General features: G+C 52.5%; 1 protein-coding gene across 6 annotated transcripts in view; it reads right to left on the reverse strand.

The window, feature by feature from the left end:
• The window catches only part of LOC123370362 (copine-5-like), a 194236-nt gene that overhangs the window by 50460 nt on the left and 123008 nt on the right, over positions 1 to 20768 (reverse strand). For 5 of the 6 annotated variants that reach the window (XM_045016877.1, XM_045016878.1, XM_045016882.1 and 2 more), the window contains 2 exons: positions 1558 to 1604; positions 660 to 841 (listed from right to left, as the gene is read on the reverse strand). In XM_045016877.1, coding sequence (XP_044872812.1) covers positions 660 to 841; positions 1558 to 1604 — 229 coding nt within the window. Of the gene's footprint in view, positions 1 to 659; positions 842 to 1557; positions 1605 to 15196; positions 15218 to 20768 lie in introns of those variants that run through there. The other variant, XM_045016881.1, reaches the window with a different exon arrangement.

The raw sequence follows: 20768 nt of genomic DNA on the forward strand, positions 1-20768 counted from the left end.
CCACTCTGGATCTACCCTCCTAGTGGAACCCCAGCCCCCTATACCCACCTTGCCTCAGTGGCTATTGCCAGTTGTCATCTAGCCCCTTCTCTCAGGGGAAAACTGCAGTCTGAAATGGCCACTCATCCCTGGCAAGGGGCTTTGACCTACTGCCTTTTCTTGGCCTGGCTGCCTCCCTGCAGCCCTAGTACCTCCTCAGGCCTTTGCTGCAAGGCCTTAGCCTGGGAGGTTGCCAGGTCAGAGCTCCCCAGCTCAGCCTGCCCTTTCCCAGTACTGCTCTGTCCAAGGTATCTACCAGGCAGCTAGGTCCTTCTTGCTCCACCACTAGAGCAAGACTAACTCCCTTCTCCCCAGGAGCCTTTCTTATACTGGCCTAGCCGGGCCCTGATTGGCTGCCTCAAGCCCACTTGTGATTGGCTCCACAGAGCAGCCCTCTCCCAGGGTTGTTTTTAACCCCTTCCAAACTGGAGTGGGGTGACCACCTCACTACAATAGCCACTGCCTCTCGCAGAGGTGGAGTTATTAACCCAATAGGAGAGATCTCTCCCGTCGGCTTAGAGTGCCTTCACCAGAAGCAAGACAGCGACTCAGCTGCCGATGCCAGTTGTTAGTGTAGACCTGCCCTAAGTGGTGGAATGATTCAAAGGGGATGGCAGTACCAGGGGGAACTCGTGGGACACGTGCCCATCAGGAGGGATTTTGGCACCGAATCCGAGTGCGGGGAACATCTTGTCGCTGTCATAGTCCTGGATGATCTCGCCCACCGCCTTCAGCGCCATGGCGTAGGCGTTCAGCTGGTACGGGTTCATGTAGTGCAGGGAGGTGGATTGTGAGGGGTTGCCTGATGGAGAGAGAGAAGGGTCACACAGACCAGCAGGCAGCAGCGAGTGGGCAAAGCAGTGGAGGGGCATGTGTATTTGTCAGGTCAGCTGAGGGTCAAACACTGAGGTCTTTACTCAGGGCCTGATTCTCACACACACACCACGGGAAGTCAAGAGTAACTCCTCTGTCACTGATTGGGGGAAACTCACATAAGAGAGCGATTGTCAGCTGTGTGGGGCAGGGACTGTGCTTTTGTTCTGTTTGAACAGAACCCTTGCACCATGGGTCCTGGGCCAAGATCGCGGCTCCTAGTCACTACAGCAATATAAATAATCAATAATATCAGTGAGGTGAGTCCACCCCTCACTAACGTCCATGGGCGTTTGCCTGGGTGGCCTGAGAAAATACTGTGACCCAAGGGCCAGGATCCAGCTCTTACGTCCACTAAATCAGATCAGAACCAGGCCCCAGGTGTTTGGGCAAGACACTTGCTCATTAAAACCCCATCCCTGTAAGGATACCTAATACCTATCGACAGATTTAACAAGCGTTCAGCGGTCATAAAATAACTATTGATTTCACAGGCCTTTATGGGGAATGAATGACTGTGCAATAAATACATAATATGTCAGAGGGGTAGTGTAATGTATTGTCTGATCAGCCACCAGATGTCTGAACAGAGACTGACCGTGGTTCAGGGAACATTAGTACGATTAATCTGGTAGGAGAACTCACCATTGGAAGCTGTGAAGTCAATGGCCACTGTGAAATTGATCTGCGTCCTGAAAAGAGGACAATGACACCATTAGTCAGAAGCTCTGGCAGGCTGGTGCAGACTCTACAGGCATTCTGCTCAGACTCCACCCTCGATGGGCTTAATGTTCCCAAACCAGTAACCAGGCCCCAACACCCTGGCTTGTTTGGACGATCCCAGATGGAGAGTCAAACCGTGCTGTTCTCGCCTGCAGTCTCTTGATGCACAGATGTCACGGGTGGCAATGCCCAGCTGAGCAAATCCATGGGAAACTGGCAGCTGAACCAGCTCCCAATGGCCTTTGTTAACATCTCCCCAGTGCAGCAGGTGGGTAGAGCTTGGAGGGGATCTAAGCAGGAAAAGTCGAGTCATAGAGCCAGCGACCAGGCTCTCTCACCTGGGCACATGCACCCGCACGTCGCATTTCACCCCAGCCGAGCCTCAAAGCGACTGGAGACAGCAGCTTCGCTCAGGAAGATAAAGGGGGGGCCTGAGTCAATAAGAGAAATTAATGGCCAGGACGGCTCAGCACCCATGGCTGGGGCTGGGTTGAGAACAACGGAAGCTGAGCTGAACTCTTCTGCCTCTCTGACCAGGAGTGCGGAGCTCCCTCTCGGATTGTTTGACAGCCCTGCCCTTGACTCTCAAGCTGTGTCCATTTCCTGGTGCCCACGTGTGCTCCCATCCCCAGGCTTGATCCAGAGAGGTGCTGAGCACCCACAACCCCTGGTATTTCCTAGCATTTTGCAGGATCAGGCCCTGTAGAGAGGAGACTGGGAGAGGAGCCTGACAGTGTCTTGGTTGGGAGACACACTCGCTCTGTAAGATCAGCGAGCTGCTCCCACGCACCCAGAAATCTTTCCATGACCACAGCAGCAGCCAGGTGAGAACCCAGCTCTGGGTCTCTGAATCCCCCATTGCCCTGCTGTAGATTGAGTACATAGGATTGTCTGCAGTGACTGGCACACCAGCCACGTCCCCATGGGTGGGGGGTGAAACTTCCCCTGGGGGAGGCGAGCTCCTTGTCCTGCCTCTTCTGACCACAGCCCTGCTCACACTCCACCCCTGCTCTGCACCAGGCCCCACCCCCACCTACTGCTGATTCGCCACTTGCCTCTTCACCACCACCCCAAGATCTCCCCTCCGCTCACCTCCTCTCCCGCCTGCCTGCTGCTCGCCTCTCACCCCGTCCCCCGTCAGACCCTTCCCCCGCCCCCCATGGGACCCCCACCCCCACCTGCTGCTGCATGCCTCCCCCCCCGGCCCCCGTGACACTCTTTCCCCTTTTCACCTTAAAGCACTAATAACATTCTCCAAGGCAACAGGTGTGGCCAGATAGATTCTCCTCTGTGTGGCCGGGTGTTCGGTGGAAAGCCGAGCTACCTGCGCCAACCTGAAGCCTAATCTCTCCTTTTGAAAAAGTGCTGGTCAGTGATAGCCTGCATTAGGGCAGTAGTTTAATCACCTTCCTTCCACTGAATTCCCCGCCAGGCTTGTTTCCTTAGATCACGAAATAAACTCCCTGGCTATGTCAGCTCCTCCCTGAGCCAGACACTAACTGATGGGTCATCATTTGGAAACTGTTTTTAACCCCAATAACACATTTTCCTACAATAGAAAAACCAGCTGGATGTGGCCAAAGGCTCCCTGGGTGAATGCCCATCAGATGGGTTCATTACCACTATAATGACTCTTTTACAGTGTCAGTGATCTGCTACTCGTCTCTGGAAGGCTTTTTCACTGTGTAAAGTTACTCCGGGATCCCCTCCACTCTCCTCCTCATCCCCCCGTCTGCCACTGACTCCCCGCTCACATTCTCACACACACACCTCCTGCACCCCGCTGGGAGGGGGGTGAGGAGAGACACAGCCTGCAGCTGCGGGGACCTCTGAGGGGGAAGGGGCTGGGGTGGAGGAGAGGAGAGACGGAAGATTCACCCCAGGCAGCAGCAGCAAGCCATGGGAGCCTCGGGGAAGGGTCAGAGCAGGGAGAGGAAGAAGGAGATTTGGGGGACAGCCTGATAGTGGTGAGAAAATCTTCAGGTAAACTGATGGCTGCACTGACCAGAGCATTGAAAAGAAGTCCCTGCCCATTACCAGCAACTGAGGACACACAGCCTGACCTATGCAGGGCAAAAAGGTCTCCCCTTGCCTATTTACCCACTGCCTGTCCCCTTCTGCCTCACCCTGTACTCATCAGCAATGCTGACTCTGCTGCTGCAGGACCAGGCACATTAGCCATGGCAAGGTTTTAATTAGCTACATTAATTAGGCAACTGAGGAGACTGTACCCCATGAGTCATCAGCAGTGTTTATGAACACAGGTGCCTTCCTCTCACCCCAGCCGTGCTCCTGAGAAGTGCTTTGGTTGAATGGATGACATGAGAATGAAAGCGATGGGTTTGATTCTCCTCCCTGAGTGTAAATCAGGAGTAAGCCCAGTGGGCTCGATTCCTCTCTCACTCACACACAGAACAAATGTATCCCTTGTCACCTCTGGACTGTCATCCTGAGATGAGAGTAAATGGCTTGACTTCCCTGTGCCCCGTGGGCTGGGGGCTAGAAAGCATTGGCGCTGAGTAGGAGTGATGGCTGAAAGAGCAGCCTGTGGGCACCCTTCCGCCAGGAGCTCTGGCTTCTCCAATCATCTCAGCTGCGCCGTGCTGGCTGTCAGCCCCTGCCGCAAACCAGCATCAGCTGCTTTGTGACAAGCCGTGCCCTCAGCTGCCCGGGGAGACTCCTAACAAGGGGCCAATGCTGTCAACAGGCATTAACACCTCACCCGCCAGACGGGAAGAGACAAGGCCACGGCTCTTGTGACAGCAGCCCTTCAAAACGCCAAGGGGCAAAAACTAGCAGTGTGCAGACAAGCACCAACAGGGCTGGGTGCTGATCCAAGGCCCATTTTTAAAAAGGAAGAAGAAGAATCCGGGGAACTACAGACCGGTCAGCCTCATCTCAGTCCCTGGAAAAATCATGGAGCAGGTGCTCAAGGAATCCATTTTGAAGAACTTGGAGGAGAGGAAGGTGATCAGGAACAGTCAAAATGGATTCACCAAGGTCAAGTCATGCCAAACCAACCTGATTGCCTTCTATGATGAGATGACTGGCTCTATGGATATGGGGAAAGCAGTGGACGTGATATATCTTGACTTTAGCAAAGCTTTTGATACCGTCTCCCACAGTACTCTTGCCAGCAAGTTAAAGAAGTATGGATTGGATCAATGGACTATAAGGTGGATAGAAAACTGGCTAGATTGTCGGGTTCAACAGGTAGTGATCAACGACTCAATGTCTAGTTGGCAGCTGGTATCAAACGGAGTGCCCCAGGGGTTGGTCCTGGGGCTGGTTTTGTACAACATCTTTATTATGATCTGTATGATGGGATGGATTACACCCACAGCAAGTTCTCAGATGACACTAAGCTGGGGGGAGAGGTAGATACGCTGGAGGGTAGGGATAGGGTCCAGAGTGACCTAGACAAATTGGAGGATTGGGCCAAAAGAAATCTGATGAAGTTCAACAAGGACAAGTACAGAGTCCTGCACTTAGGACTGAAGAATCTCATGCACCGCTACAGGCTGGGGACCAACTGGCTAAGCAGCAGTTGTACAGAAAAGGACCTGAGGATTACAGTGGACGAGAAGCTGGATACGAGTCAGCAGTGTGCCCTTGTTGCCAAGAAGGCTAATGGCATATTGGGCTGCATTAGTAGGAGCGTTGCCAGCAGATTGAGGGAAGTGATTATTCCCCTCTATTTGGCACTGGTGAGGCCACACCTGGAGTACTGCATCCAGTTTTGGGCCCCCAACTACAGAAAGGTTGTGGACAAATTGGAGAGAGTCCAGCGGAGGGCAATGAAAATGATCAGGGGGCTGGGGCACATGATTTATGAGGAGAGGCTGAGGGAACTGGGCTTGTTTAGCCTGCAGAAGAGAAGAGTGGGGGGGGGGATTTCAAAGCAGCCTTCAACTACCTGAAGGGGATGGAGCTCGGTTGTTCTCAGTGGTGGCAGATGACAGAACAAGGAGCAATGGTCTCAAGTTGCAGCATGCTCCGGTCCTTAGCAGGAGGGGGGCGGTGTCTAGATTTCACTATTTCACTAGGAGGGTGGTGAAGCACTGGAATGGGTTACCTAGGGAGGTGGTGGAATTTCTGTCCTTAGAGGTTTTTAAGGCCTGGCTTGACAAAGCCCTGGCTGGGATGATTTAGTTGGGGTTGGTCCTGCTTTGAGCAGGGGATTGGACTAGATGACATCCCGAGGTCTCTTCCAACTCTAATCCTCTGATTCTATGATCCGTGTGTTTCATGGCTCTGTAAAACAGGACCAGGAGAGGTGTCCATGTGCCACTGCCAGGTGGCTTTTGTGTGTCACTAATTGATGGGTCCATTTTGCAGAGGAGGGAATAAAGGTGCAGATGGGTTCATGCCAGTTCATGCAGTGGGGAGAAGGTAGGGAAAACCCACTGCCCCATCTGGAATCTACAGGCCAGTTCCGCAGCTGCTGTAAATTGGCGCAGCATAGTCTAAATCAGCGGAACTGCACCACTTGACACCAGCTGAAGATCTCGTTCCCTGTGTAAGTTACTCCTGATTTACACCAGAGTGAGCAAGAGGGAAATAGAAGAATAGGGAATGGATGGTACAGCAGGCCAGTGATTGACAGGGGAAGCTAGCACATGGCTTGTGAACCCCGTGATTGCGGCAATGGAGGAGGGGTGTTAAATATAATGGTCTATTTTGTTCATAGTCCTTTGAGGGGAGGGCCAGGTGTTACGGGATTTTGGGGAGAGGCTTGAGCAGAACAGGTGGGGTCCCACAGGTGGTGCCATGGAGGGGTCTGCCGCCATAGGCGAACGTGGCCGAAGGCAGGACGAGGGATGTGGGATATGAATCGGAACGGGAGAGTAAGTCATGCTTGAATGTGATAAATGGGGAAGCTGCACTATCTACTCCAAGGAGGACTTTGTATCCGACACAAGGCCCAGATAAGGAGACACTTTCAACAGAGGGCCAGACCCTCAACTAGTGTAAGCCAGCAATGCTCCCTGGAAGTTAAGGGACCTATGGCAAATTGCACCTGTTTCCTGTGTTGTGTTGGGTAATGAAAGGACTCAATGCTTGTAACTAAACTGGCTCTTTATTACGAGAACTATTTACCGAGATGCTACAGCTGCAGCTGGCATTCTAGCCACGTGCACACGGGCCGCCTTCTTGGTAGCTCCACCAAACTCCTCCCTCCTGCAAGTTCCATGCAGGTTGTCACATCTTTCCTTTAACCACTGTTGTTTTGTCTTTAGTGCAAGCGCTTGCTGATTTGCTGGGCTCAGAAGTGACTAGTACATAGCTCGCCCTAGGGATGTGGCCTTTACTGCCTGCCCATTCCAGCCTGTTAGACCTCAGAGTCCTTCAAGCATGCTGGTCTTTGAACCAGGCTCTCCCTTCTTGTTTGTGTTATCGCTGTTGGTGGGGCACTTGCTACTTGCTACCCTGTTCATAGAATCATAGAATCTCAGGGTTGGAAGGGACCTCAGGAGGTCATCTAGTCCAACCCCCTGCTCAAAGCAGGACCAAACCCAACTAAATCATCCCAGCCAGGGCTTTGTCAAGCCTGACCGTAAAAACCTCTAAGGAAGGAGATTCCACCACCTTCCCTAGGTAACCCATTCCAGTTCTTCACCACCCTACTAGTGAAAAAGTTTTTCCTAATGTCCAACCTAAACCTCCCCCTCTGCAACTTGAGACCATTACTCCTTGTTCTGTCATCTTCTACCACTGAGAACAGTCTAGATCCATCCTCTTTGGAACCCCCTTTCAGGTAGTTGAAAGCAGCTATCAAATCCCCCCTCATTCTTCTCTTCTGCAGGCTAAACAATCTCAGTTCCCTCAGCCTCTCCTCATAAGTCATGTGCTCCAGCCCCCTAATCATTTTTGTTACCCTCCGCTGGACTCTCTCCAATTTATCCACATCCTTCTTGTAGTGTGGGGCCCAAAACTGGACACAGTACTCCAAATGAGGCCTCATCAGTGCTGAATAGAGGGGAATGATCACATCCCTCGGTCTGCTGGAAATGCCCCTACTTATACAACCCAAAATGCCATTAGCCTTCTTGGCAACAAGGGCACACTGTTGACTCATATTCAGCTTTTCGTCCACCGTAACCCCTAGGTCCTTTTCTGCAGAACTGCTGCCCAGCCACTCGGTCCCTAGTCTGTAGCAGTGCATGAGATTCTTCCGTCCTAAGTGCAGGACTCTGCACTTGTCCTTGTTGAACCTCATCATATTTCTTTTGGCCCAATCCTCTAATTTGTCTAGGTCCCTCTGTATCCTATCCCTACCCTCCAGCATATCAACCACTCCTCCCAGTTTAGTGTCATCTGCAAACTTGCTAAGGGTGCAGTCCACACCATCCTCCAGCTGCCTTTCGGTGGCTGGCACCGATTAGTCCTCTGTGTTGCTCTCAGACCTTCCTTCTTCTGACTCTCCTATGTCAGGCCAGCTCATGGCTGAGGCTCATTCTAAGTCCTCCTGGTCCCTGCCGATCTGTCTGGCTGTGCTGGATGTCTGCCACTGCTACTCAGTTGTATTTGGTTTCATTTCCACCACTATCCTGAGTCTTTAACTGCCTCACATGATCCGAGTTCCAGGGCAGCTTGGACCGTTGCCTTCTCATTTTTGTGTGTAGTTATCTGATGGCTGGACCTAGACCTGCTCACGTGTGTGTAGTGGCCTCAGGGCCTTGGCTCCTTTGTTGTAGCAGCTGCCTGCACTTGGCGTTCTCTTAATTGCTTCTCTATATTGTCCCTCATTCCTCCTCTGGGCTGCAGCAGATTACCCCTGACAGAAAGCGGAGTCCTGGTTGCCCAGCCATCCATTCCTATGCTGGGCTTCTATCCAGTCTCTGGGAGGACGTATTATACAATCCAACGTTGCCAGGTAGAAATCCCTTCCATCTGTTTTGCTTTTGCCATCTGTCTCTTGGCTCTCCTTGCTGCTGACTCTGCCTGCCTGTTGCTTTGTGGCTACCCAGGGGAAGACGTCTTGTGCTTAGCTTTGTCACTGAATTGTTTGAATTCTGCTGCAGTGAGTGGTGGCCCTTTGTCTGGGCAGAGCACCTCAGGAATGCTAGACCCTGCGAAATGCACCTTCAGTTTCCTGATCTCAGTTCTTACCGGAGTGTCCTCCAGACAGCCCCCCACCCCCAAATGAAGTCGTGACCTGCTATGACCACACAGATCCGGTCCTTAGCAGGGTGGGTTGTGATTTCATGAGTCTCTTTCTCTTGTTGATCACTATACTCTGCATCTTTTCTTAACCTTTGAATGGTCAGCGTGATCCAAAGCCAATGTACTGGGGTCACACTACAGCGGACACTCACATATAAATACCATCTCACTCACATAGCTCAAAAGATCAAGAGGGAAACTGTCTCCTGAACAAACTGGTAGGAGGCCAGCCAAAGTGCAAACACTGTGTTGTTCGGGGCTTGCTCTCCGTTACTCAGCTGGAGAACATTATGCCCCAGTTTGGTTCAGCTCTGCCCACACTAGACTAGTAGACACACAACGCAATCATTCCACGAGTCACAGGCTCACTGAAGCCAACAAAACTTCTGTGGTCACCAGTCCTAGCCAATATTCCCTCACCTAACATCCCACATCACAATGCAGCCAACAAACTGATCACCAAAGTACAGCAAACGCCACATGTGCCACTGTTCAGGGCTACATGGGACGTTCCCCCCCATCAACTGTGTAGGCAAATCCTGTCTGGACTGTGCAGTGCATTCTCCATCCAGCTGCTAACATTATCAACTCGCTGGGGTGGACAGAATGGGAGAGAGCCCCTCTGGAACATTATCACAAATGGCTCCTTGGCTTTGGAGCCAGCTTCACAGGTTCCGGAGTGGTGTGGTTCACTGTGCTGAGACTGACCATGCCTGGAGCACCCAGGGTAGCCCACTGTGTGTCTGTGACACTGTGCAGGATGCTGCGCACATGCCGGATGGATGCTGTTTTCATGTTGATACATATATATATATATATACACACACATACACTGCACAGTTCACTCTGTTCCATGTATGCGCTCAGCTGGGCACTCATGCCTGGCCACTAGATACACCCCCTGGCTTGTGTCAAGCAGGCCTCTATCCCCAGGGGGTAAGTGTGTATCCATCTCATGATGTCAGCTCTTAAATCTGCTGGGGTTACTGCTCAGTTCCCTTTAAGCCAAATCCCGTCTTGCACACGCAGCTCATCCCTGACATGTTTGGAGGGAGTGACCTCCTGCAGCACTTGCCCCTTGTGATGTGGCCAGCCCTCTTTTCCTGCCTGCGGCACCCCTCCTGTTTGGTGCTTTGCTGGATTGCCCGGAGCAGGGCTGCCCAGAGGATTCAGCGGGCCTGGGGTCTTTCCGCTGCCGAATTGCCACCAAAGACCCAGCACTTCGGCGGTGGGTCCTGGGGCGGAAGGACCCTCCCCCCACCATGGGGTCTTCGGGGCACTTCAGCAGCGGGTCCCAGAGTGGAAGGACCCCCCCGCTGCCAAATTGCTGCTGAAGATCTGGAGTGGAGGAAGCTCCAGGGGCCCCGTGAGTTTTCCGGGGCCCCCAGAGAGAGTGAAGGACCCCACTCCAGGGGCCCCGAAAAACTTTTGTGGGGGGCCCCTGTGGGGCCCGGGGCAAATTGCCACACTTGTCCCCCCTCGGGCGGCCCTGGCCTGGAGCCTCCCTTCAGAGATGGGGAGGTACTGCAGCATGCTGCTCAACTCTCTGCTGTCACAGACCCCTCTGTGGCGTCTGTGGGAGGTCTGCCCTGCTCAACCTATCTGCCACCAGTAGTGACCTTCCTATGCAGTGTCAGTCACATGCATGGTAGTCACGTGGGTGCACTCAGCAATGGCTTCTTCGTGATGGCTTGTGCTCAGACTGCACATCCACCTGGTGTGCAGAGGAGAATGGATGGGATCGGTCCATCCACAGAGCCTAGCCAGGAGTGTCTCTTCCGTCTAAGCACATCCCCTTCCTGCGTCTGTCAGGGCTTTGTCAGTCAGTGCTGTGGACTGCTGACTTTGTATCAATGCTGCTCCTAGGCCTCCCCTGTGGCTCTAGCTCAGGGGCGGGCAAACTGTTTGGCCTGAGGGCCACGTTGGGTTTCGTAAATTGTATGGAGGGCTGGTTAGGAGAGGGGGTCATGGCCCGGCCCCCACCTCCTATCTGCCCCCCCTGGGACTCCTGCCGCATCCAACCCCCCCTGTTCCCTGATGGCCCCTCTGGGACCCCTGCCCTATTCACACCCCCGCTCCCTGTCCCCTGACTGCCCCCAGGCCCCTGCCACCCCATCCAACCCCTCCTCTTATTCCCAACGGCCCCCCCGGGACCCCTGCCCCATCCAACCACACCTTCTCCCTGTCCCCTGACTGCCCCCGGGCCCCCGCCACCCCATCCAACCCCTCCTCTTATTCCCAACGGCCCCCCTGGGACCCCTGCCCCATCCAACCACACCTTCTCCCTGTCCCCTGACTGCCCCCGGGCCCCCGCCACCCCATCCAACCCCTCCTCTTATTCCCAACGGCTCCCCCAGGACCCCTGCCTCATCCAACCACACCTTCTCCCTGTCACCTGACTGCGCCCCCCGGGATCCCTGCCCCTGACTGCCCCCTGCCACCCCATCCAACCCCCCTCCTTCCTAACTGCCCCCCTGGGATCCCTGCCCCATCCAACCACACCTTCTCCCTGTCCCCTGACTGCCCCCCCGATCCCTGCCCCCATTCAACCCCGTTTCCCCCCCCCCGACCACCATCCACACCCCCGCCCCCTGACCACCACCCCGAACTTCCCTGCCCTCTATCCAACGCCCCTGCTCCCTTACCACACTGCCTGGAGAACCGGTGGCTGGCAGCGCTACAGCTGTGCCACCAGGCTGGAGCTGGGCCATGCCACCACCGCCACCGCCGCCACCACCACGCAGCACAGAGCACCAGGTCAGGCTGGGCTCTGCAGCTGTGCTGCCCCAGGAGCTCACAGGCCCACCGCCTAGACGGCAGAGCAAGCGAATTGAGGCTGTGGGCGAGGGGGAACAGCAGGGGAGGGGCCGGGGGCTAGCCTCCCAGGCCAGGAGCTCAGGGGCTGGTCAGGATGGTCCCACAGGCCAGATGTGGCCCGCGGGCCATAGTTTGCCCACTCCTGCTCTAGCTGCACTGCAAGGCTGCAGCATGTTAGGACTGGCGCCTAGCTTACCATTTTCTTTCCTCGTTCATATGCCTGTCTGTGGGTCTCTGACCGCTCTGGTGCTTTGTTAGCTGCCTTCCAGGCTCACGGGTTTCTGACTGATGTGTGCAGAGTCTGGAAAGATAGTTGGCCATCCCTGTAAATCGCTGCACTCCCCTTATATCCTTTGGTCCAGGCATTTCCTTAGTTTGTCAAGGTCCATCTGGAATCCCTCAGAATCTGACAGATGTCTGATGCAGGGGGCTTCAGCTCTCCCCTTCAGCTTGTCTACACTCGGCCTGACATTCCTCTCCCGACACCTGGTTAGGGGTTGTCATAGCTTGGTACCATAGTCCTTGACATCTCCTCCTACAATAAGAATGTGACTCCTGGGAATCCCTCTGGTGACTAGTTCAGTTGACACTGGAACATGTCCGGGGCCGGGCTGATGCCCACAGGCATTGGTACCCACTGGTACCTGCCAGAAGGTGCAGCCAAGGCAGTCAGGTGGCTGCATGGCTCATCCCATTCAATATGCCACAACCCATTCTTGACATCACAGACCAGGGACCTTTTTGCCCTGCATAGATCAGGCTGTGTGCCCTCAGTTGCTGGTAATGGGCAGGGACTTCTTTTCAATGCTCTGGTCAATGCAGCCATCAGTTTACCTGAAGATTTTCTCACCACTATCAGGCTGATGATCCACTCTGCTGGTTTTAATGGGTGTAATCATGCTGCTTCTTTTCAGGTTTGTTCGTTCCTTCTTCACTGGCCCCCCAGAGCTAATGGAACTCAGCATTTCAATAGTCTCATGGGTTGCACATGGGGAATCTACTTCTAACTTCAGCTTGCCCTCTAGGTGTCCATCTCCTTGACAGACGGGCTTACAGTCTGTTGGAATGCTGGACGAGACCCCCAGTGCCTGGTCTCTCCTTTTCCACGGGTGGATATTCTGATGCTGTACTACGATCAAATCCATGACTTGCATGGCTTGCTGTCTAGAGGCAGGTGGACCTTCTGTGTGCCAATTACTATGAATTCCAAGTGATAACATCTCTTGTTTTGTGGGTTTCTTCTCGACAGCCTGCATTTGCCCACTGGCCTCTGAATGGTTTCACTGTACATCACCAGCACTTGGTTCCATTCTCCCAGGCTAACATTGCTGCTTACCAGTGTTGTTGGGATTATATGACAGCTGGCAACACAATCCAGCTGGAATCGAACTGGTTGTTGATCTAGTAGCACAGTTGCAGATATGGCAGTTGAATGGTTGTCAGCCTCCTTCTGCAGCATGTGTAACAGGGTATGTCTACACTACCCGCCGCATTGGCGGGTAGTGATCAATCTATCGGGGATCGATGTATTGCGTCTCATCTAGACATGATACATCGATCCCCGAACGTGCTCCCCGTCAACTCTGGAACTCCACCAGGGCAAGAGGCGGAAGTGGAGTCGACAGGGGAGTGGCGGCTGTCGATCGCGCGCCGCGAGGACGCGAAATAAGTCAATCTAAGTTGATCTAAGATATGTCAACTTCAGCTATGCTATTCATAGAATCATAGAATCTCAGGGTTGGAAGGGACCTCAGGAGGTCATCTAGTCCAACCCCCTGCTCAAAGCAGGACCAAACCCAACTAAATCATCCCAGCCAGGGCTTTGTCAAGCCTGACCTTAAAAACCTCTAAGGAAGGAGATTCCACTACCTCCCTAGGTAACCCATTCCAGTTCTTCACCACCCTACTAGTGAAAAAGTTTTTCCTAATGTCCAACCTAAACCTCCCCCTCTGCAACTTGAGACCATTACTCCTTGTTCTGTCATCTTCTACCACTGAGAACAGTCTAGATTCATCCTCTTTGGAACCCCCTTTCAGGTAGTTGAAAGCAGCTATCAAATCCCCTCTCATTCTTCTCTTCTGCAGGCTAAACAATCTCAGTTCCCTCAGCCTCTCCTCATAAGTCATGTGCTCCAGGCCCCTAATCATTTTTGTTGCCCTCCGCTGGACTCTCTCCAATTTATCCACATCCTTCTTGTAGTGTGGGGCCCAAAACTGGACACAGTACTCCAAATGAGGCCTCACCAGTGCTGAATAGAGGGGAATGATCACATCCCTCAATCTGCTGGAAATGCCCCTACTTATACAACCCAAAATGCCATTAGCCTTCTTGGCAACAAGGGCACACTGTTGACTCATATTCAGCTTTTCGTCCACCGTAACCCCTAGGTCCTTTTCTGCAGAACTGCTGCCCAGCCATTCGGTCCCTAGTCTGTAGCAGTGCATGGGATTCTTCCGTCCTAAGTGAAAAACTCTGCACTGCTCCTTGTTGAACCTCATCCGATTTCTTTTGGCCCAATCCTCTAATTTGTCTAGGTCCCTCTGTATCCTATCCCTACCCTCCAGCGTATCAACCACTCCTCCCAGTTTAGTGTCATCTGCAAACTTGCTAAGGGTGCAGTTCACACCATCCTCCAGATCGTTAATGAAGATATTGAACAAAACCGGCCCCAGCACCGACCCTTGGGGCACTCCACTTGATACCGGCTGCCAACTAGACATGGAACCATTGATCACTACCCGTTGAGCCCGACCATGTAGCCAGTTTTCTATCCACCTTACCGTCCATTCATCCAGCCCATACTTCTTTAACTTGCTGGCAAGAATACTGTGAATACTATTCTCGTAGCTGAAGTTGCGTATCTTAGATCGATTCCCACCCCCACCCCCAGTGTAGACCAGGCCTGAAAGTCCGGATCTGCTAGAGTCGCACTGCAGACATCCTCCTCACTGGAGCTCCCTGTATCCTCAATCGCTGCCTGCAATCCTGCATTTTTCTTCTGGTGGTAGCTGCAGAAAGTGGACGTAAAGGTTTTGTTTCCCACACCCCTTGCACCATTGTCCATAGGCTGGGTGTCTTTCTTTCTGCCCTTTGTACTGCTTTCCACAGCTAGTCGGTCTGTCTCTGTCCAGCATCCTGGGTTCCTTTAGCTTGCGGCTGCGCACTGGTTCTGCATTAGTGGCTGCCACTGTTTGATCCTTTTTCTTCACCATCCAGCTGCCCTGGCTATTTGGAGGCGTTTCTCTAGGGTTAGCTCTATTTCTCTCAACAGTCTTTCCTGTAAGCTGGAGTTATGTGTTCCACAAATGATCCTGCCTCTGATTAGGGGATCTTTAATGTCTCCAAAGTCACACGTGGGCACCAGAATTCTCAGCTCTCAGATGCACGTATCCATTCCCTTTTCTGCTTTTTGGTTTCAGGCATGCAAACGGTTTCTCTCTGCAGTCTCATTCTGTCACGGGTCACAATACTCATCAAACTCCTTTATCAGCAGTTCCAGTGTTTGGGGCATTATTTCTGGCAACAGTGTCTCACTCCTCATCCTTTTCCCCCAGTGAAATAGTAAAAAAGCTTTACCTTAATTTCTTCATCTTTATCCCCCAGGATCAGTTTTTGCTTCCACTGCTTCCATGCTTGGGCATGGTTTTGGTCTGGAAATCCAGCATTCCTGCTGCTCTAAATCGCTCTGTGCTGCCTGTTTGCTCTGTTTCTAGGTGCTGCTTTGTTTGCCTGTTAACCACACTCTCTTCCTAGCTACAGGTCTCACTAGACCAGGGGTAGGCAACCTATGGCACGTGTGCCGAAGGCAGCACACGAGCTGATTTTCAGTGGCACTCACACTGCCTGGGTTCTGGCCACCGGTCCGGGGGGCTCTGCATTTTAATTTATTTTTAAATGAAGCTTTTTAAACATTTAAAAAACCTTATTTACTTTACATACAACAATAGTTTAGTTATATATTATAGACTTATAGAAAGAGACCTTCTAAAAACGTTAAAATATATTACTGGCACGTGAAACCTTAAATTAGAGTGAATAAATGAAGACTCGGCACACCACTTCTGAAAGGTTGCCGACCCCTGCACTAGACTGATGCTGTCACCATATTTCATGTACCACATGCTGCGTAATAACATGAGAGGACACCAGGCTTATAAAACTAAACTGGTTCTTTATTAAGAGAACTATTTACAGAGGTGCTGCAACTGCAGCTAGCATTCCAGCCATAGGCACACAGACTGTCTTCCTGGTGCCTCATCCAAACTCTTACCTCCTGAAGCCTGTGCTCCTCCCTCCAAGTTCTGTACAGATTCCTACAACACCAGCTGAAGAAGTAGCCCATAAATCCAAGGTACCCTTGCACCATGGAGATCTAAGGTGGAACGGGGGAGTGAGTAGGCAAATTTAGCACTATGTTTTATGTGCTCCGACACAACCTCTGTTCCTATGTTTCGCTGAAGCTATTCTGATGCTTAGGGTAGTGCAAGGGTGGGTTGTAACTGGCAGTAAGGGGACGAGTACATTTCTTAATGATATCTTGCTACAGGATTACCTCCCGAGGAAGAATCTCCATTGCTTCGGATGTTTCAAACTAGGATCATTTTATGTCTCTGCAATATTTTTGACAGGTGACAGGCTAGATGAATACTAATGACCAAATTCTGGGCCAGATCCTCAGCTGGTCTAAATCCATGCAGTGAGGTCAGTGGAGCTATGCTGATCTACACCAGCTGAGAATCCAGCCCTCTGGTCTTAGATACACTGAAGGGAATCCGGAGTAGCTCCAAGGGAGTTACTCCAGATTTACACCAGTGTAACAGAGCAGAATCTGTTCCTAGGTATTATTACACTGAGGGAAGGAGCACCCCACGCTGAATGCATGGAAATGGAGGAGATATTCTGTGTGATTAAAGCAGGAGATGGGTCCATGCTGGTGCACCTGGCATCTCTTTGGAGTGGATTAGGGGGAGGGCAGTGAAGAGAAGTCTGGCAAAGCAGGGAAGAGGCAGTATGGTGTGGTCACAGATTTCCACAGTTCAAGGACAGAAAATGTTGGTTCCTTCATGGGAGCTGCCTCTGCGAGTGCTAACACACCAGGCTGTCCTGGAGCCCCAGGAATTCTGGCTCTCCATTCTTTATAGTCCATCTTGATGGAAACTCGGAGCCACGGGAGCACACCTGGCTCTGGAGAGTAGCGTGGGGATTTAGCATTGTGTTGGCTTGGGGAGGGGGTCGTTCGCTCTTCACTGTGCCTTGCTAGCTTCATCTGCTTGGGGTCTACAGCGCTGCCTGAGGAGGAGCTGGGACCCCCAGTGCTGGCCTAGGCTGTGCCCTTGGAAACATCTTGCCAGTCCCTGGAGAGCATGGTCATTCCTGAGAGCCCTCCTGCACATCCCTCCCCGAAGAGCTTCTCAGGTGAGACTGGTGGGAATGATGCAAAAGGGAACTCTTCTGTACAGACCTGGATTTCATTTACTGCTTAGACTTCCCCACAGTGCCACAACCCACCCCCAACCCGCACCTCCCAGTATACACACGTGAATTCCTCATTCTCTCCCTAGCCTGTTCCACACCTCCATTCCCTCCCACAGCCCAGCCTATACCCCTCCCTACAGCCTCATTCCCTCACACAGCCCAGCCTACACCCCCATTCCCTCACATAGACCAGCTTACATGCCTCCCTACAGCCCCATTCCCTCTCAAAGCCCAGCCTACATCCCCATTCCCTCACACAGCCCAGCCTACACCCCCATTCCCTCACATAGCCCAGCCTACACCCCTCCCTACAGCCTCATTAACATAAGAACATAAGAATGGCCCTGTTGGGTCAGACCAAAGTATCCTGTCCAGAATCCTGTCTTCTGACAGTGGCCAGTGCCAGGTGCCCCAGAGGGAATGACCAGAACAGGTAATTATCAGGTGATCCATCCCCAGTCACTCATTCCCAGCTTCTGGAAAACAGAGGCTATGGACACCATTCCTGCCCATCCTGGCTAATAGCCATTGATGGACCTACCCTCCACGGATTTATTCCCTCCCACAGCCCAGTCTACACCCATATTCCCTCACACAGCCTGGCCTATATCCCACCCTACACTCTATTCCTTTGCACAGCTTGTCCTACACCCCCTCACTACACCCACCACTTCTTCTCTCCCTCCCCAAATCTATTCCAGGGAAATGCTTTCCCCTCAATGAAGTGCAGCAGATTGCGCAGGGGAGCCCCGCCCCGCCAGTCCTGGACAGCAGCCCCAGCAGCCCCTCTCTTGGGGATCCCTGTGAGTGTAATGCTATCAGCCATCGCATCTGAACCATTCTGAGCACCTCTAGTTAGAGCAGAGCCCAGACAGCCAGCTGTCAAGAACGGGAAACCAATCTGGTGAGCTCCTCAGTTGCCACAAGGTAAAAAAGATCATGGTTAATGTAACAAAACAGCCCCGTTGTTGGGGGCAGAAGGGAGATGCTCATGGCTGTGACAGATGTCACCGATGTCTGTACAAATGTAAACGCTGCCTGTTTCCGATATCACACTAGTGGAGCCGCGCGAGGGGATCTTTGTTCTGCCCTGAGAATCACAGGGAGGGGGGAAGGGGGCAGAGGAGAAAGGAAACCCACTTCATAACAAGATCCTTTTCAGCACAGGAGGGTCAGTATCATAATCCTCATCTGTAAAATGGAGAAGCTGAGGAACAGAAGGGGCATGGCTTGCCCAAACTCATACAGACCTGAAGAAGAGCTCTGTGTAAGCTCCAAAGCTGGGCTCTCTCACCAACAGACATCGGGCCAATAACAGATATTACCTCACCCACCTTGTCTCTCTAATACCGAGGCAGCTACACTGCATACAAGGTCACAGAGTGAGTCAGCAGCAGAGCAGTCCTACCTCCCACTCCTCTACCCACTAGATGTCCCACCCTCCCACAGCGAGGGCTAGAACCCAGGAGTCCTGGCTCCCACACAGCATTCTCCATTAGCCACACGGCTGTACAGGACCAACCTTGACGCGTACAGGGAGCTGCTGTTTATGGGCTAGTGGTGAGTGGGGTGTATGAAGTCATTTTTCCAGGTTCTGGGCCAAGGTAGTCACACCCTATGATGACAGTTCCTGGCTCTCCCCAGGCTGACTGTGGTCTGGAGCCAGAGGTGAAAGCAGCAGAAGCTCAGGTATAAAGAACACAGCCAAAGCTTCCCATGAAGGGGATGCGCAGGTGGTGCTGCTGCTGACACCTGAAAGGTAGGCCTCTGACTCGCTCATCTGCATCCTGAGGCACGTGCCCTCCGGATCCACAGGTACAGGGTGCTGCAGGCCTGGACTGAGGTGCCCCAAATATGAACGCACACTTCCTAGCCTGCAGACACTAGTTCTGCCAGTCCTCTCTACACAACACCCACCCAAGAGGCCTTCCAGGTTTGCAGGAATCTGCTGCCTTGCCGCAGAGTCTGTCTCACTGGTGGCCAGGAGCCTCTGCAAACTCTGGGCCCCTTTCTCTCCATCTGTCCGGGTATCCCTTCTGGGTACCTACGTGTGAACAGGTCTGCCCAAGTGCAAGGAGCCATATGGTGCCATTGCAGCACAAGTGAGTCTGGCCAGGAGGGGCCCACACTACGGATGGCACTGGCAGCATCGCCTGATTCAACCCATTGCCGTCTGGCTTCTGCATCTTTGGCCAGCAGTCCAACCAATTTGTAAGGAGGCACCAGGCCATCCCAACAGGCAGGCCAGAGTACAGAAGGCGAAGAAATTAGGTGCCCAGGGCATTTGCACAGAGCAGCATTCTCAGCCCATGGAACTGCTGTTGGGCTCTCAGATGCCCTAGCCAAGCCAACCTCTGTTGCAAGGCCAGCACTAGTCATAGAAAGTAGGGATGGAAAAGTCCTATTAGCCACCCAGCCCATCTCCTGGGGCCAGTGCAGGGCTGTATCCTTCCCTGCAGGGCGTTCTCCAGTGAGAGAGTCACCCATGTGAGACAGTGCCAGGTCACCCGCTATATTTGGGTTCCATATATGAGTAGTTTATAAAAGGTTATTAAATGATTCATAGATATTTTAATAAACAGTTAACAAATCGTTATAAAGTTCAACCGAGCTACAGGTCGTTTATACCCATCATTGTCCTGATGTGCTGCTACCCATCAACTAGAACACATTCTCCTCCTCTCTGCAACATGCTGCTGATATCTAGTAACCCACTGATACACAGACGCTTAGTAGAAAGTGACCCTGTTACTTTACAGGCTCATAAAGGGGCAGATCCCCAGCTGGTGTTAAAGGGTTTGATGAGGCTATGCTGAGTTACACCACGGGGGGATCAGCCCAAAGATCTCACTGTTAATTAGCTGTCCTGATATTTAGCCTAAACATTCCCTCTTGTAATTTCATCCCATTGCTCCTAGCCACAGCTCTGTGCATCCCTTTCTTCCTCCTGGGGGCCTGATTCTCTCTTATTGTGCTGGTCTCAGAGGAGTAACACGACCCCCCCGACACCAAGTTGCTGGTGTGAGATGAGAACCGGGCAGTTGGTGTTTTACATCCATCCAATCTGTGAAGCCTGCGCTATTCCCCCATTTTCTGGTGGAAGTCGGCTCTTTTAATCTTCCCACAGCAATTAATCCTTCCTGCTCCCTGACCAAACACCCCCAACATATCAACATGTTTCTATTCATGTGGTGACAGTGCGTGTCCAGGTGGGGCTGCACTACCACTGTAGGGAAGGACCGACACCTTTGGGTGGCTAATCTGAGGGCTTTCAACAGAGCCTAGCCCTCCTGCTGGCTCTCTGCAGGGGGGTGAATTTCACCCTTAATGAGATGGACCCAAATCAATACCCTTATCTGAACTTGGGGCATTTGCAATCTAGAGCTGAATCCTGAGGCCAGAATCCCCTCCCAGAATTCTCTAGGCCATTGTGTGGCAATCCCACTGGGCTGATGGCACTGCAACCTCCATCGCCTCCCTGATTGTTAAGGACAGTAGCAAAGACGTCACTGGAGCCCAGTTGATAAGGAAAACAATCTGTTGCTGACAATGGTTATTATCAGCAATTGGCCCCTCCAACAGCTGGTCTGCTAGTGTAGATGGGATCAGACTAGTTTCAGCACTGTTAGAGGAAGCTTGATTGAGACTTTAATAGCACATCAGACAGATCCCT

Source organism: Mauremys mutica, chromosome 4 (assembly GCF_020497125.1).
Source record: "Mauremys mutica isolate MM-2020 ecotype Southern chromosome 4, ASM2049712v1, whole genome shotgun sequence".
In the NCBI taxonomy this organism is placed as follows: domain Eukaryota; kingdom Metazoa; phylum Chordata; order Testudines; family Geoemydidae; genus Mauremys; species Mauremys mutica.